The sequence below is a fragment of the Bufo gargarizans genome, chromosome 7, assembly GCF_014858855.1.
Source record: "Bufo gargarizans isolate SCDJY-AF-19 chromosome 7, ASM1485885v1, whole genome shotgun sequence".
NCBI lineage: Eukaryota > Metazoa > Chordata > Amphibia > Anura > Bufonidae > Bufo > Bufo gargarizans.
In genome coordinates, this window is record NC_058086.1 from 166083618 (window position 1) to 166102266 (window position 18649).

Here is an 18649-nt window from a genome sequence, read left to right on the forward strand (position 1 = left end):
CTTACACCAGATGACTACTCTATGCAGATATGGAACAAGCAGGGGATGCTGGAAGATTTCAGCTCTGGAAACATTTTTTTTTTTTTTCAGTTTCCAGTTTAATCAAATTTTTTTCTTCTCATCTGGCTGTGATTTGGGTTTTTATAGAACCCTAAACTCATCATAAGGGTTTTTGTGAGCAGAGATCTGTCAGTAGCCGTGTATCGGTGAGCCTGCATGTTATTACCTTGCATCTCCGTTGTGAAGAAGCAAACCATTCAGGAGCCGAGAGGCTTGACATCCCATCCACTTGTCCGATCCCGTATCCTGAGCACAATGCTTCGTACATGCGAGAATGATTAAAAAGGCTGAAAGAAATCAATCGACGCACAGAGCCGGCGCTGAAAAGAAGAATTAAACACAATCAAATCGATTTCCGAATGCAAAAGCCGGGGTTCTGCTAAAAAATACATTATCTTCATTAATTCAATATCTTCCCATCCTCTCTCTATTGATCACAGGCTTGGTGACAGAAATTGCACTTCAAGACTCTGTGACCGTCAGATTTGGCTGTAAATGAAGCTCTTAATATTTATTTATTGCTTTCTCTCTAACTGTCCCTGATCTTTACTGCAGCTGAAGCCAGAAATGCTCAGGAGCAAAGTTATAACTATAATACTGCCTCCTATGTACAAGAATATAACTACTATAATACTGCTCCTATGTACAAGAATATACCTACTATAATACTGCTCCTATGTACAAGAATATAACTACTATAATACTGCTCCTATGTACAATAATATAACTACTATAATACTGCTCCTATTTACAAGAATATATCTACTATAATACTGCCTCCTATGTACAAGAATATAACTACTATAATACTGCTCCTGTGTACAATAATATAGCTACTATAATACTGCTCCTATGTACAAGAATATAACTACTATAATACTGCTCCTATGTACAAGACTATAACTACTATAATACTGCCTCCTATGTACAAGAATATAACTACTATAATACTGCCTCCTATGTACAAGAATATAACTACTATAATACTGCTCCTATGTACAAGAATATAACTACTATAATACTGCTCCTATGTACAAGAATATAACTACTATAATACTGCCTCCTATGTACAAGAATATAGCTACTATAATACTGCCTCCTATGTACAAGAATATAGCTACTATAATACTGCCTCCTATGTACAAGAATATAGCTACTATAATACTGCCTCCTATGTACAAGAATATAGCTACTATAATACTGCCTCCTATGTACAAGAATATACCTACTATAATATTGCCTCCTATGTACAAGAATATAGCTACTATAATACTGCTCCTATGTACAAGAATATAGCTACTATAATACTGCCTCCTATGTACAAGAATATACCTACTATAATACTGCCTCCTATGTACAAGAATATAGCTACTATAATACTGCTCCTATGTACAAGATCATACCTGCTGTAATACTGCTCCTATGTACAAGAATATAGCTACTATAATACTGCTCTTATGTACAAGAATATAACTACTATAATACTGCTCCTATGTACAAGAATATAACTACTATAATACTGCCTCCTATGTACAAGAATATAACTACTATAATACTGCTCCTATGTACAAGAATATAGCTACTATAATACTGCTCTTATGTACAAGAATATAACTACTATAATACTGCCTCCTATGTACAAGAATATAACTACTATAATACTGCCTCCTATGTACAAGAATATAACTACTATAATACTGCTCCTATGTACAAGAATATAACTACTATAATACTGCTCCTATGTACAAGAATATAACAACTATAATACTGCTCCTATGTACAAGAATATAACTACTATAATACTGCCTCCTATGTACAGGAATATAACTACTATAATACTGCCTCCTATGTACAAGAATATAACTACTATAATACTGCTCCTATGTACAAGAATATTACTACTATAATACTGCTCCTATGTACAAGAATATTACTACTATAATACTGCTCCTATGGACAAGAATATAACTACTATAATACTGCTCCGATGTACAAGAATATAACTACTATAATACTGCTCCTATGTACAAGAATATAACTGCTATAATACTGCTCCTATGTACAAGAATATAACTACTATAATACTGCTCCTATGTACAAGAATATAACTACTATAATACTGCTCCTATGTACAAGACTATAACTACTATAATACTGCTCCTATGTACAAGAATATAACTACTATAATACTGCTCCTATGTACAAGAATATAACTACTATAATACTGTCTCCTATGTACAAGAATATAACTACTATAATACTGCTCCTATGTACAAGAATATAACTACTATAATACTGCCTCCTATGTACAAGAATATAACTACTATAATACTGCTCCTATGTACAAGAATATAACTACTATAATACTGCTCCTATATACAGGAATATAACTACTATAATACTGCTCCTATGTACAAGAATATTACTACTATAATACTGGCTCCTAATGTACAAGAATATAACTACTATAATACTGCTCCTATGTACAAGAATATTACTACTATAATACTGCTCCTATGGACAAGAATATAATTACTCTAATACCGCCCCCTATAGATAATAGTACAGATTTGTTGAGATCAGACTATATTGATGATATTTTCCGGTACTGTATATCTGTCCAGGTGAAGTTCTCGCGATCAGTCATGTGACTTCTGCGCGGTTTCTATGACTGGTGTCACCTACAGATGTGATCAGAGCCGGCCCGTGCTCCATTAGCAGAGCGAGCGCTGTTGTCATGTTTGACAGCTGTTTAACCCTTTCGGCGCTGCGCGTCCCCCAGGACCAAAGGGATTAAGCTGTGTGATCTGCATCTCCCTGAACTGGTCCCGTGTAATGGCGCGTGAATGCATCTCATTACCGCATTTCCCGGCTGCTTAAAGTGATCTCCCCTTTGATGTCTGGTTTCTTCATTGATGGTACAAAACTATGGCTGCAGTCCTGTGGCCCCCTGGGGCCGACTCCAAGAAAGAGAAGGAATTTAATTTATATAGAGATCAATGAGAAGCGCTGCGCACCGCCTCTGGGCCGCTCCTTGATTATAAAAATCCGCACGGTTGTGCCGCGTCCCTGATGGGGATGTCACGGACAGACAGGACACATCCCATGGGGCACAACGTGCCGGACATCCCGGGTGTTTCCATGGGGTTGTATGCACCCATAGGACGCCATAATTGTATTAAAACACACCTGAATTACACAAGCAACTTTGTCTTTGTTTATATTTAAAGTGACAGTAACACATTTATTAGGCAGCCATGTGGCGGTATACACCTGCAGGACAATGCAGAGCTTTAATTGCTGCTGGCTCTATTGTATTCAATGTGTTTTTTTTCTCCTTTCCCCCCAAGGACGGAGTCTGTAGCTGAGAAGATGCTGACAAACTGGTTCACCTTTCTTCTATACAAGTTCTTAAAGGTAAGTGTCTTTATTATATGAGGAATGATTGACACCGGGATCAGCGCCGTATTTTTGTAAGACATTAGTCATACATCTGATACACATGGCGGGTTTATCCTCCCTGCTAGAAAAAATAAATAAAAATTCTTTATTACTTTAGTCAGAACACCCCCATTACTTGCATAAGATGGTCTATTCCACAACTGTGCAGTCAGTTTAAAGGGAGAACAGACCACTGAGTTGCGGAACAGACCACTGAACCCAGATATTTAGGGGGTTCTGACGGTTCTAAAGGAACAGTTTGGATCATCCTAGACTTTTTGGAGGAGTAGTGAAGGGCATGTGATACGTAGGACCCTCTAGATATTTTTGGGCCTTTCTTCATGGTTGGAAGTTGAAATGCTGGCGAGCGGAAGCCTCTGTGTATTTTATTCTGATTGATTCCACCATGGGGAATGCAGATGGCGATCCCCACCCAGCTGAGACAACGACGCGTTTCTAAATTGTTGTTGCTTTTTTACACCATATGGGAAGAAATCAATATTGAGACATCAGAACGATCAAAATGAATTCAACTTCATGTAAAAAGAACAAAGAGCTTGCTTGGCGTAGAGTTCCGCAACTGACGGTGTTTTTTTTATTCTTTGCTTAAAGGGAGTCTGTCACCACATTTTAGCATGTTAGACCGTTAAAATAGGGTTATGTGATCCAGCCAGAACATAAAAACGGTACCTTTGTGGTAGAAAACGGACTTTTCAATTTGCAGAAAACGAACTTATAAGATTATCTTCTGAGCCCTCTCAAGTGCCCAGGGCGGTCTCTCAATCCTCGGAGCCCCAGGCAGGCACCTCCTAAACGGCTGATAACTCCGCCCTCCGTGCGCCTCTGCCCGCCCGTTTACTCCCCTCCCCTGTCCCTTTCCACTGCGGCTGTGCGGTACAAATCATAGCGGGCGCATGCGCAATGCGATGCCCGCTCCTGGCAGGGCATCGCAATACCTATTGCGCATGCGCCCGCTACGATTTGTACCGCACAGCCGCAGTGGAAAGGGACAGGGGAGGGGAGTAAACGGGCGGGCAGAGGCGCACGGAGGGCGGAGTTATCAGCCGTTTAGGAGGTGCCTGCCTGGGGCTCCGAGGATTGAGAGACCGCCCTGGGCACTTGAGAGGGCTCAGAAGATAATCTTATAAGTTCGTTTTCTGCAAATTGAAAAGTCCGTTTTCTACCACAAAGGTACCGTTTTTATGTTCTGGCTGGATCACATAACCCTATTTTAACGGTCTAACATGCTAAAATGTGGTGACAGACTCCCTTTAAAGGGGCACTCCACTCTTTGAGCCTCCTTTCAGGAAATTGCTCAAATTCCTTCTCTGTAACATAAAGCTATTGTGTCCACAGGTCCCCTGGACCTACTCCATACTTTCTTTGCAAATTTTTACTAGTGTGGACATGCCCCCTTTTTGAAGGACACACCCCCTTTCCACATAGGCACACCCCCTCGGAGCATATATGGGCCCGCAGGGCTGCGACATCCCTGTGTCCTATACAGTTAGCGCTCACGGTGGGCCGATCAGCCTTCCATACGTTCCCCGGAGATTTGCCAGCTTTTCTTGGAGTCCGGGAAGTTGTCAAGCAGGACGTAATCCTACTCGGCAGCTGAGGGGTTCGTTACAGTGTATCCGTGTCGCCAGTCTTCAGTAAGCTGACATCACAAACCCCTGCAACTGTCCTGTTACTTCAGGCTGATAATGATAAACTGCACCGACACACTGCAGCGAAAGCAGCAGCTCTGTGAGACGTATAGGTCTGGGTGGTCCTTTTCACTGTCAGCAAGCAGAGATCTTGGTGAACCGCTGAAATATGAGGCAGATTACTAAGTAGCAGCTAGAATTAGCATTTTTCAGAAATCTGAGACCTGCACCAAGGGGAGAATGTATGAGCGCATTGGGGTGATTTCGCCCTGGGTTTGGGTCCACTCTTGAGATATATATATTATTGGAATACCCCTTTAAGCAGTTGCACAGGTAGAGTTGCAGGCCTTTTTCTTGAATCCATACTCTGGCTTGCTCCCCTCCCCCGCCTGCTCCTGGACCAGCGCGTTTCGATATCCGCCTCCTTCAGATAGAAAGACTTTGAGGTTTATTTTTAAGCTGCCTGTTTGAAGGCTGAAAGTGGCCTGTAATGTGCAGTAAGCTGGCGAAAGCGCTACATACTCCGGGGACCCGCTTAATACGTACACCTACCCGCTCATTACCCGCTCTTAATGTAACGTGCTAATAGACTGCCGCCGTGCCCTCCGCGTCTTCTACTGCGGGCACTGAATGGAAAATCCAATCTGCGGACCTCAGGCGCCCGGAGTTCACATCCTCTACCAGCTTTACAGTATTTTCACTGCCGCCTCTCTGCCAAATTACCACTATACCATACAAGTGTAATTGGCAGCCTTGTGCCCGGGCGGACTGCGCCAGGCGTGTGACTCACAAGCTCGTCAGCATTTGGCAGGAACAGACCCAAAGTATAAAACCTAAAGCTGTACCTTTTTACATCTGTGGTTGTAAGTGATGGGTTCCTGGGCGCTGCCCACAGTACCTTGTGCCCACCGGTCGCCCAGTCCAATGCCAGTTGTGTAACTGAAGATTAATCACAGTATAATGAAACGTTCTGCAACTTTCTAATATACTTTGTTTCCATTCCTCACTATTTGCAAGATCTCTGCTTGCTCCTGAACTAGCACTTCTCACAGCTGACGGATTTGTTACAGTTGTATCCAGACCATCCTCTGGGTGGGATCTTTTATACGTGCACTGATACATTGTAACAAAGTATTAGCACAGGAGAGATGTTTGTGCTGCTGACAGAGGATCGCCTATACTGGATGCAAGTGTAACAAACCCTCAGTTCGGGAGAATTAGCAGGTCTGGGTGGGAAATGTCTGTAAACAAGGATGTTCCTATTCATTGACAGCAAGCAGAGAGAGGTCTGTATAGTTTTCAGCCTGTGGATGTAAACGAGTATGTTCTCATTCACTGACTGCTTGCAGAGATTTTGGTGAAGATTGCACTATTTTCAGGCCTTAATTTTGGTGTGTAGGAGGCCACGCCTATTAGGATAGGTCATCAATATCTGATCAGGTATCTGGTGAGAGCTGCGTCCTCTTCCTAGGCCAGCGACGTCACGTTCATCGGTCACATGGCTTTGGCGCAGCTCAGTGCCATTCAATTGAATAGGGCTGAGCTGCAGTACCAAGCGCAGCCACTATCCGGTGGATGGAGCTGTGCTTGATAAACTGTGAGGAAGCTCACTGGAAAACTGTGGCCTCTTCAAACAGCTGATCGGTGGGGGTCCCCCCCACCCGAATCCATACTGATAGCCTATCCTGTGGACAGGTCATCAGTATTAAACACTCGTAAACTTTGTGGCTTCTTTACGCCATAAATCCATCCCGAAGCCATTGATCAATCCTCTCAAAGTATAGTAAAGTGGATGGGGATTAGATTGTGAGCTCCCGGGGCAAAAATGAGCACGGGGATTACAGTGTGCGTGCAGCAAATACTGCATAATAATACACATAACTCCCAGAATCCACCTCTTCAGTATCACCCCCCCCATCCCGTCAGCCGGCTTCACCGCGTTGTCCCGGGCACCATAGATCAGTGTTTCCCAATAACTGTAACTTCTCTGATTTTGCTGAATATTTCCTCGGCCTGCAACATTGACAAACAGTCACTCACGTTAAGGTCGCCTGAAGGCGACTTCAGCCTAAATGTCACCGCCTGCTGTGATCGCTCCTGCCACATAATCGTTGGGCACCTCTTTGTACAGATTTGCGCCGGTCCCCGGGAGCACTAAGCCCCCAGACTCCATTACCCTCCGCCCGGAGGCTTTAGCTCGTATCGACCACCCAGCTTCCAATCCATTTCATCTTCATTACAAGTCGCCGGCTTCTTTCTTCTTGTACTTGTAGCCTGGCAGACCATCTGTCTTCCCGCGCCTCTAGAGCGGTGCATTCTGGGAGGCCACGCTGCAAACCTGGCGAGAATCCTCTCCACCTGTCAAGTCATCAGCCAATATGGCCGGGGATTGTCACCCAGCTTTCCCAGGAACAGATCCACCTGGCGGAAGAGCCCGTATGGATGCCTCACTGAGAGGGGGTTTGCATTTCCGGGCTCTAGAAAAGCTGGGTGACATTTATTTTTTTTATTTTTTTAATCCTTTATGTATCCCTCGGCTCTCGGGGTCTGCGCGGTGATTTATCAGAAGTGCAATGAGACATTCCCCGCAAAGCGAGGCAAGAGACGGGGGAGAAAAATGACTCCGGAGTGTCGGGAAACGCGTGGTATTAGATGCCTGATGAGCTAGATCCTGTCACTAATGCTCTGCTCATGTTTGTAGCTTTTCCGTTCGTGTCTCCGGCTTTAATGTAGTGCGTTTAAAGGGAAAAGCTGTTCTTAAAGGGACCCTGCTCCTGGAGATGGTCCCTGTGAAATTGAGGCTTGTTCCCTAGCATTGCACAGATGAGCAAAGTGTAAGTCAGGGGATTAGGAGAAGTAAACCCCACCCCCGTGTCATGTGATCCATCTCGGCTCTGCTGAATGGCTGAGTTGGTTTACAGTGGGGAGGGGCCTATTTTCCATGATGGCCACTTCGAGGCGCTGTCTGCGGTGTCCTAATGGGGCCATATGGATGTGATGTAGGGGGGCCGCACTCTGTTAGCCTCCGAATGTCCATGTAGGTAAAGATGGCCGCATGCACAACAATTACCTCCCAGCTTTCCAACCTGCTCCTCCACCCAGGCGCTGACCCCCTCCACCAGTCTCCCAGAAAAATAAAAGGTGACGCCTCTTTATCTCCGGAACCATTAATTCTGGTCATTGGGCCCCGGCCGCTGCCTCACAGATCCCGCGCTTTGCTTTCTCCAAGTTGAATTAATGAAGCCAAGTTTGCAAATGAACCATAATTTCAAAGACAAGCGCGTTGTTGGAAGGTCTGGGGATGATGTATGCCTGCGCCCGCTCGTTAGCAGCTGTCTCTTTAATTACTGCAGATGCTAACGAGACGCGAACAGCATATGGTGACAGGGAAGTACTTGCACTTTTGCACCACGGCAGATCTGCATGTGAAAGCCGCGTCACGCCAAGTCCGTGGTGGCCGGGTGCACTCCTAATACTGGGCTGTGTGCAGCATGGGCTCACCGTCCTCCTCACACCCACACGCCTAGCAGGCGAAAATCGGTTTTCCCGCAGATCGAAGCCCGGGCGTGCAGGTAAACTGCAGTTTTATGCACCAACCCAAATCATTTTGGAAAACTGCACCAGTTTACGGTAAAACCTCACGACGGCATGAGTTTTGGCTGCTATGTGTGGACTCCTTGTTCTGTATCGACAGCTCCTTGTATCAGTTCATCCCTTTAACCCATGAGATGATGGTTTGTTATTTTGTGTTGGTGTCCGAGCTTGTTTTAACCCTTCAATAGGTTTAGTTTGCTCACAAAAACATGCAAAACAAAACTTCAAAACTTTTTTTCTTCAACTTTTTGAAAACCCCAAAATTTGGTTGATGCCACTATAAACATTGTGCAGCTGGTGGTTGGTGTAGACTGTTTTTTATTGCTGTCTGTGTGAGATGTGGCGGAAGAGTCCCAAGTTTAGGAACTAGACCTCAAGATATCGGAAGAGTAGGGAAGTCCACTTTATATGTACACCCACCATATGTACTTGTTGGTGGATCTGACCAACTTTGGTGCCTCCTGTTCCAAGGAACACTATAGAATCTGGAGGTCCAACCTCTGGGACTCCCACTGATCCTGAGATTGAACACTATTCCCCTCTGTGCGGTGGCACCCCGACCCTCCCCTGTGAAGGGAACTCCAGGACCGGTGCCTCAAGTGAATGGATCTGTGTCAGATGGTCAGGGTGGCCACTCTGGCAGAAACACTAAATCAATGTTCTGTCCCCTTCGCTCTCAGGATCAGGGGGATCCCAGGGCTTTCTAACTGCACCAATCATGAAGTCACGGGATATGCTAGCCATATGAGATGGGAGTACCCCTTTAATGGTGATATAATTGGTTGCTTCCTGACTTTTCGTAACTTAAATGTCTCCTCTCGCCCTGTCCAGGAATGTGCCGGCGAGCCGCTGTTCATGCTCTACTGCGCCATCAAGCAACAGATGGAGAAGGGGCCGATTGACGCCATCACGGGAGAAGCCAGATATTCCCTGAGTGAAGACAAGCTCATCCGCCAGCAGATCGAATACAAGATGCTGGTCAGTCCTCCCGAACATGGTGTCCTTGCTAAATATGAAATTGTTTTGGGTCAACTGGGCAAAGACTGTCTTTAAGTCTTTTCCTAAAATACTTGATGAGGAAAAGTCAACGTGGACGACCAAGGTTGGTCGTCCCATAGAAGCCATAAACCTGTGTCCTCCATGTAGACGGGGTCGGCCATTTTGTTGTGGCCTAGTCCCGTCCCATACGTTCACCACAAGCACTGCTTGCTCGATGACTTACAGGCCCGGACTGAACGAGTCTGGGGCCGGTTTGAGCTGTTTGTAGTGATTTCCCCTCCGGTCATTTTACATTGGTCTTTTTTTTTTCTCTCTTTTTCTCTCGCCATCCTGTCTCTTCCTCTTCTGTGTGTCTCACTAATGTGGCTTGCCTGTTAATGGATTGAAGAATTCTTGTGCCGATGACGGGCTGAGCGATGAGTCATGTTGCCGCTCGCCTCAAGTAAGTTTACTCGCAGCGCCTCGCTCCCCCTCCTTCCGCTTTGCTGGTGGGAGGGGGGTCTATGACTGGGATCCTTCAATCCATTTCATGGTTTCATCTGGACGCAGTGAAATGCGCCCATAGACACTAGGATTGTGAATCGGTTTCCTTAGACCGCAATCTAATGTCTATGGGCGGAACCGACCCGCAAGGCGGCTTATAGATGTCATCAGAATTTTCCTGTCCCATTCGGTTGCTTTGCTCATAGATGTCTGTAGCCGCTCCATGGATGTGACTGATGTAATTGGAGGACTCCGGATAATCAGCGTCTAAGGGCAGCCTTACGTAAATAAAGCCATCAAGTAAATGTCCACTCCTGAATGCCATTTTTGATTGAAATTGGCCCAAATTCTGTGTTGATTGAGGCCGGTGACACATCTTGAATCGGGTCTAGTGTCCTTTTAGCAGTCAGAGCTGTTTTTCTGATACAAAGCTCCAAATCCCCACTATCAGTAGTCACCACTAGGGGGAGCTCACCGCATACAGCTTTACTATTCAATTCAATGTGTAAACAGTGCAAAAAGGGGTTGACTCATGAAGACGGACATATGGACACCATATAGGGTTGTCTCTTTCAAAACAAAGTGGTGTTAAAAAGTGGACATTCACTTGAATCATCGTACATGGAGAAGTTCTGCAACTTTCTAACATACATTGTGCTTTAAATCCTCACATGCAATATCTCTGTTTGCCAGCTGTGAATGGAAACACAGATGTCTACCACATTGAGAGGCTAAAAAACCCATCCTGGCTTGGCCCAGATTCGTATCAGTGTGGGTAAACGCTCCACTAGCAATAACCTATCATCGATTCCAAGCCGGTGGTTCTTACCTACACTGATACATTGTAACAAAAAAAGTTCATGCTGCCATCTTAGACAAATGCCGCCTGGCTGTAGAGAAAGGGGGTAGAATCGCAGGGCATATGCTACTTACGGCGCTGCATACAATCCATTCAGCCCAAATTCACTGCAGTAAATGCAGACGCCGCTGTTTATGGTTTTCGCCATTAGCGTCCTCCTCTTCGTGTCCAGGTCAGATGGATCTCCCAGATGATAATTGGTTCTAATTGGCGCAGTGATGCCCCTTGTTCACGGAGAGGGCTGGGGTTGTGCGTGCCGTATACTCCTTCAGCAGGCAATGGGTTTAATTCTGCATTTCGCACCTGCGTTCCCTGCTCCTTATTAAAGTCGTAAATTCTGGCAAAAAGTAGTCGAATTTAATTAGCTGATTGCAGGTCGCACCGAAGTCCCAGATGTTCCCGATCTTGTCACAATGAAAACTCTCTTGTTTACAGACGCTGAACTGTGTGAACCCCGAGAATGAGAACGCCCCCGAAATTCCGGTGAAGGTGCTGAACTGCGACACCATAACCCAAGTGAAAGAGAAGCTGCTGGATGCTGTGTACAAGGGGGTCCCCTATTCCCAGAGACCCAAAGCGGGAGACATGGACCTTGGTAAGAGACTGCGGTCACGTCCCCCTGATGACTCCTCAGAAGGAGATGAGATGATATTGAGGTCTGACAGGTGGGCTTCTTAGGTCAGGGCTCCCGAGATATCGGGAAAAGCCCTTTAAGGGAATAGGCCGGGATATGCCACAAATGTCTGACAGATGGGGTCCCATTTCTGGAGCCCTTGGGAGAAAGGTGTCTGAAGCTAGGAGACGTGGTCCCTGGGAACATATTGAGAACCTGTACATGATGAGATTAGGAAACGTTCCAGAAATGTCTGACCTGTCGGGAGAACAGGGCACCCCGACACCTGGTCGTCGGTATAAAGCAGCGGCAGGTTCGGCAGTACGTGGAGCAGAGTTGTCGCTCTTCCCGTTGCAGGAGGTAATGAGGGTCCCTATTCCCTGCAGTAGGCGCCTGGAGTTCAGATGCACCTTTAATGAGGACCTGTCCACCCTCCTGAATGTCCGCTTTAGTAGATTCCGGAGCATGTTTTCTTAGGACTCTGTGTTTTTCTGTTATTCCTCCTATAAATACGAATAAATAGACAACTGGGTGGTACCAGCTGAGGGAGGGGGGTGTCCCTACACCGTCCTAACAGTGCTGATCTAGTCTGTGCAGGGACACACCCATTTTGGGGAATGGTAATAATCAGCTGTCGGTGGATTCAGCGATTTCCAGCAGGAATAACAGAAGGACTGCACCATGCAGCATTCTAAGAAAAGATGATCCGGAAGCGATTACTAAACAGACACATCAGGAGAGGCAGCAGGTCTCCTCTAAGTCCGCGATGCGCCATCTTTAAGTGGCTTTCCTCTTTCTCATCCCTCCCGCAGAGTGGCGCCAGGGTAGGATGGCGAGAATAATCCTGCAAGACGAGGACGTGACAACCAAAATAGACAACGACTGGAAACGCCTCAACACCCTGGCTCACTACCAGGTGCGTAGCGTCACGTCTGTTCGCGAGCCTAATAAGCGTATTCCCCTCCTGCGCGAGGTCACTCAGCAAGCTCCTCCCTTGCAGGTTACTGACGGATCTTCGGTCGCGCTGGTGCCCAAACAGAACTCCGCCTACAACATCTCCAACTCGTCTACGTTTACAAAGTCTCTGAGTAGATACGGTGAGTGCGCGATCCCGGGAGTGCCGGTCTCCTCCCATCAGGTCTACCGCTGAGGATAGGCCCTCAACATGAAGCCACCGCGCAACCCCTTTAAGTCTTCCATGTGTTCATTTTGCGGTAGTGTATTTATTAAGTCTTTAGCCATAGCGGCCCCATTCTGCTTCGGGGAGGGGGGGGGGGGGGGGGGCTCAACGGTGAGTGAAGCTTTGGGGGGGGCACCTTCGGGGAGGGGGGGGGGGGGGGGCACCTTCTACTTCTAGGTATAGCACCCCCCCCCCCCCCCCGACCAATCAATGTCATATCCTCCAATGCAGCATCGTCTGCAGGTCAAGCAAATAATCCTCCGTTTAGTAAGTAATTGTAGCAGCAGAATGATCTCCAATCGAAAGAACTGATAGCGATGCTAAAATTAATTATCGCACATAATTGGCTTTGAAATGTCAACGCCGGAACGAGCCTGCGTCAGCTATTATAGGTGTCGTTTATGGGGGGGGGGGGGGGGAAGAGTCATAAAAATCTGCATAGAAATGAAACATTATTCTGGAAAGCTTGTGAGAAATGTTCATGGTAGACGGCCACACGTGAATGACGGAGATGCTCTTAAAGGGCCACTAACCCCAACACCATCCACTTAGAATGGCGCAGCAGCTGCTAATCATACCGCTGTATCTACAGAATTCACACGTGGTGGATTTGCAGAGGTAAAAATCCACAGTGGATTACAGTACTAGGCAAGATACTACAACTCCCAGCATGCCCTGAGAGCCCCCCAAACATACCCCCATGGGTTGTAGACTCCTTTGGCTAAAGTCATCTTCTAATGACCCATTTATCTACTCTTTCCAGAGAGCATGCTGCGGACGGCGTCCAGCCCTGACAGCCTGCGCTCCCGCACGCCAATGATCACCCCCGACCTGGAGAGCGGCACCAAACTCTGGCACCTGGTGAAGAACCACGACCATCTGGACCAGCGAGAGGGAGACCGGGGGAGCAAGATGGTGTCTGAGATCTACCTGACCAGGTTGTTGGCCACCAAGGTAAGCCATCTGGTTAATTTCAATCACAGTGTTAATATCCTGGAAGCCCCCCCGTTAAGGGGGGAGGGGTTGCAGAGCGGGGCTCAGGTCTGCACATATAGATCCGAGGGGCTGCACGTATAGATCCAGAGGGGTAGTAGTGCGGAGCGAGTGGCCTGAACGTATAGATCTAAATAGTGCAAAGCGAGGGGCCTGAACGTATAGATCTGGAGGGATTGTAGTGCGGCCGAGGGGCCAGAACGTATAGATCTGGAGGGATTGTAGTGCGGCCGAGGGGCCTGAATGTATAGATCTGGAGGGATTGTAGTGCGGCCAAGGGGCCTGAATGTATAGATCTGGAGGGATTGTAGTGCGGCCGAGGGGCCTGAATGTATAGATCTGGAGGGATTGTAGTGCGGCCGAGGGGCCTGAACGTATAGATTTGGAGGGATTGTAGTGCGGCCGAGGGGCCTGAACGTATAGATTTGGAGGGATTGTAGTGCGGCCGAGGGGCCTGAACGTATAGATTTGGAGGGATTGTAGTGCGGCCAAGGGGCCTGAATGTATAGATCTGGAGGGATTGTAGTGCGGCCGAGGGGCCTGAATGTATAGATCTGGAGGGATTGTAGTGCGGCCGAGGGGCCTGAACGTATAGATCCGGAGGGATTGTAGTGCGGCCGAGGGGGGCCTGAACGTATAGATCTGGAGGGATTGTAGTGCGGCCGAGGGGCCTGAACGTATAGATCCGGAGGGGTTGTAGTGCGGCCGAGGGGCCTGAACGTATAGATCCGGAGGGGTTGTAGTGCGGCCGAGGGGCCTGAACGTATAGATCCGGAGGGGTTGTAGTGCGGCCGAGGGGCCTGAACGTATAGATCTGGAGGGATTGTAGTGCGGCCGAGGGGCCTGAACGTATAGATCTGGAGGGATTGTAGTGCGGCCGAGGGGCCTGAACGTATAGATCTGGAGGGATTGTAGTGCGGCCGAGGGGCCTGAACGTATAGATCCGGAGGGGTTGTAGTGCGGCCGAGGGGCCTGAACGTATAGATTTGGAGGGATTGTAGTGCGGCCGAGGGGCCTGAATGTATAGATCTGGAGGGATTGTAGTGCGGCCGAGGGGCCTGAACGTATAGATCCGGAGGGGTTGTAGTGCGGCCGAGGGGCCTGAACGTATAGATCTGGAGGGGTTGTAGTGCGGCCGAGGGGCCTGAACGTATAGATCTGGAGGGGTTGTAGTGCGGCCGAGGGGCCTGAACGTATAGATCTGGAGGGGTTGTAGTGCGGCCGAGGGGCCTGAACGTATAGATCCGGAGGGGTTGTAGTGCGGCCGAGGGGCCTGAACGTATAGATCCGGAGGGGTTGTAGTGCGGCCGAGGGGCCTGAACGTATAGATCCGGAGGGGTTGTAGTGCGGCCGAGGGGCCTGAACGTATAGATCCGGAGGGGTTGTAGTGCGGCCGAGGGGCCTGAACGTATAGATTTGGAGGGCTTGTAGTGCGGCCGAGGGGCCTGAACGTATAGATCCGGAGGGGTTGTAGTGCGGCCGAGGGGCCTGAACGTATAGATTTGGAGGGGTTGTAGTGCGGCCGAGGGGCCTGAACGTGTAGATCTGGAGGGGTTGTAGTGCGGCCGAGGGGCCTGAACGTATAGATCCGGAGGGTTTTAGTGAGGCCGAGGGGCCTGAACGTATAGATCCGGAGGGGTTGTAGTGCGGGGCGAGGGGCCTGAACGTATAGATTTGGAGGGGTTGTAGTGCGGCCGAGGGGCCTGAACGTGTAGATTTGGAGGGGTTGTAGTGCGGCCGAGGGGCCTGAACGTATAGATTTGGAGGGCTTGTAGTGCGGCCGAGGGGCCTGAACGTATAGATCCGGAGGGGTTGTAGTGCGGCCGAGGGGCCTGAACGTATAGATATGGAGGGATTGTAGTGCGGGGCGAGGGGCCTGAACGTATAGATCTGGAGGGATTGTAGTGCGGCCGAGGGGCCTGAACGTATAGATCTGGAGGGGTTGTAGTGCGGGGCGAGGGGCCTGAACGTATAGATCTGGAGGGGTTGTAGTGCGGGGCGAGGGGGCTGCACATACAGATCTTACTATAATGAAAATTCTGCAACTTTGAGTTTCAACACATTTTAAAGTTGAGTTTCTACATTTTAAAGATCTCTCCCGGCTGTCAGTGAATGGAAAGATCCTTGTTTCCGTCCAGAGGCAGCGAGAGCTCTGATTCACTACCTGCACACCTGTGCTGTCTAGATATGATTCATGCAGATGTTTCTTTTCACTGACAGCAAGATTTCCTTAAAATAGTGCAGAACTGAAACACTCTGTTGCAAAGCTGCACAACATGCAATGATTAAAGGGGTTGTGCCATATCTTAAATGTATCCCTTAACTGATTGGTGGGGGTCTGACCGGTGGTCCTGTCACTGATCATTAGAGGGACACAGACCCCCATGCCAGTGATCCCAGCGGTCAGACCCCCACTGTTCCCTGATACGTCTAAAACGTGGCACCCCCCCTTTAAGGTCTTTCTTTTATAAGAGACAGGAATCGGCCTTTAAAATGAATATTCATTTCTCTGTAGTTATCTGATAATCCGCAGGAAGCGATCTTGTCCCTGCCGATCCGGTAAATGCAGGATTCATGGGGAATTTCCTTGTGTATCCATATATGTTCATTGGCTGATGCGCAGTCTCCCCCGATGTCTGTCATCGATGACCGCAGTTAGCAGCAGAACGTACCTTCCTCTACAGCAAATAGTCTGATTGGGGGGATTACTGCAGCGGACGGACGGTTATGACACCAATCTCTCAGCATCGCTTTATAATGAGTGTATAACACGTTTCCTCTCTAGACCCCCCGCTAATTGTGGGGGCTGCAAACCTCCCCCCATATACGTTCAGACTGCGGTGAGCCAGATATCTAGCGGTATTATCAATGGATATTAATGGCGATTCCTCCTGTAATGAGCTCCGTAAAGTCTCCGCACCTCCTAAAATCGTTTTTTCTGCTTCCTGGGAAGCTGGGTGACGATCAACATGGCCGCCTTTATGATCCTGATTGTCACCAGTCTGTACCACACTCCTGAGTGATGTGGCTGCGCAGATATTCCGTGATACAGCGCCTGCGCCCATCTATAGTAGAGCAGATTTGACATTCTGGGACCTGGGAAAGCTGGGTGACAACCCCCAGGAAGAGCCACAATGGCGGCCATATTGGTTGTTATTGTACTTACTGCGAGTTTCTTAAAGGGGTATTCTCAGAATGACAGTGACAGCTTATCACCTATCAACAGGATACCGTCTGATTGGTGGGAGTCCAAACAGCTGGGATGATTATTCAGGGGGTTGTAGTAGAAATGATGAGAGTCCTGTGTGCTACATTTGCATTGTGTATTCTTACCACCCCCGTCCTTCTCTCTCTGCACAGGGCACGCTGCAGAAGTTCGTGGACGATTTATTTGAGACCATCTTCAGCACCGCCCACCGCGGCAGCGCGCTGCCTCTCGCCATCAAGTACATGTTTGACTTCCTGGACGAGCAGGCGGATAAGCACCAAATCACAGACTACGACGTGCGGCATACATGGAAGAGCAACTGGTAAGTGACCCCCGTAGTGGTGCGGGGGTTAAAATCTATTAAAGGGGTCGTCCAATCTTAATTATTGCAACTTTCTTCCATTAGCGGTTTCGCTATTTTCAACATCTCTGCTTGCTTTTGTTCAATGGAGACCTGATACGTCTCACAGCTGAGGATTTGTCACATCCAGTCCAGACAATCCTCTGTGACTCCAGATACATTTTACCCTCATTGATGGTTTGTTACAATGTATCAGGACAGGAGAGAGATTTGTGCCGCTGGCGCGCTTCTTTCACAGAGGATTTTCTGCACTGGATACGATTGTAACAAACTTCAGCTGTGAGAAATCAGTTCCTTGTGTGTGTGTGTGGGGGTTCATTTCAGTGACAGCAAGCAGTGATTTTGTAAAGGATGAGAAATTGAAGCTAAGTACATTGGAAATACGGGCAACCCCTTTAAACCAGATTTCGGGGCATGATTAACCCTTTCTCAACCCCAAGCTCCCTCCCTCTGACTGCTGCCCCCTAGAGCGGTCATAGGCTCAGTTCACACTTAGGTTAATCAGGTCTCCACCTAGATTTCCAGTATTTTTGATGGTGAGAAGAGTTTAGTCTGCAGCATGGAGTCCGGCGGTGACTGTTTGCATCCACTGGTGTGAACGGAGCCTTGCACCCGGAGCAGAACTCCCAATCCTTCTCATTATCCATGGGAAGCTTCCTGGCCGGCTCCCGTGAATCTCATCCACCTCAATTTCACATCTCCAACTGCGGCAGACTCTTCCTCCTGCCGGTCCGTCCTGCTATTTCTTCCCCCTCCGGGGGCAGGTTCTCTCAGCTTTGTGTCCAGTCACCTTTACATGGTCCCTGGGGGGTTCCCACTCTCTTCCTTCGTTCTGGTTGTGTGATTGCGTCTCGTCGCCATTCTCCTGCCAGCGGGACGTCCCCTTGCGTGACATTTATAATGTGGCAGATAAATTGCTTTGGCGCGGTTCAACAGCCGCCAGTAATTAGTGATGGTGACTGGAGCAATGTATGTATCTATAGAGGGATGTTAACCCTTCAGCTCCCCCAGCAGAGGTAACATATGTTGTAATGCAGGTAGGATGCACCTTGGAAAGCCCTCTCCTTTATTTAGGGAGCACTGCCCCTTTAAAGGAAATCTGTCAGCAGTTTTGTCCCCATGACACCGGCTGACCTGTTACATGTGCGCTTGGCAGCTGAAGGCATCTGTGTTGGTCCCATGTTCATATGTGCCCGCATTGCTGAGAAA

General features: G+C 48.0%; 1 protein-coding gene across 3 annotated transcripts in view; it reads left to right on the forward strand.

Moving 5' to 3' along the window:
- The window catches only part of PLXNA1 (plexin A1), a 262601-nt gene that overhangs the window by 240094 nt on the left and 3858 nt on the right, over nt 1–18649 (forward strand). For 2 of the 3 annotated variants that reach the window (XM_044302494.1, XM_044302495.1), the window contains exons 23-30: nt 3411–3477; nt 9576–9722; nt 10132–10185; nt 11521–11680; nt 12511–12614; nt 12699–12795; nt 13642–13832; nt 17232–17401. In XM_044302494.1, the coding sequence (XP_044158429.1) occupies nt 3411–3477; nt 9576–9722; nt 10132–10185; nt 11521–11680; nt 12511–12614; nt 12699–12795; nt 13642–13832; nt 17232–17401 (990 nt within the window). The remainder of the gene's footprint in view (nt 1–3410; nt 3478–9575; nt 9723–10131; nt 10186–11520; nt 11681–12510; nt 12615–12698; nt 12796–13641; nt 13833–17231; nt 17402–18649) is intronic. The other variant, XM_044302496.1, reaches the window with a different exon arrangement.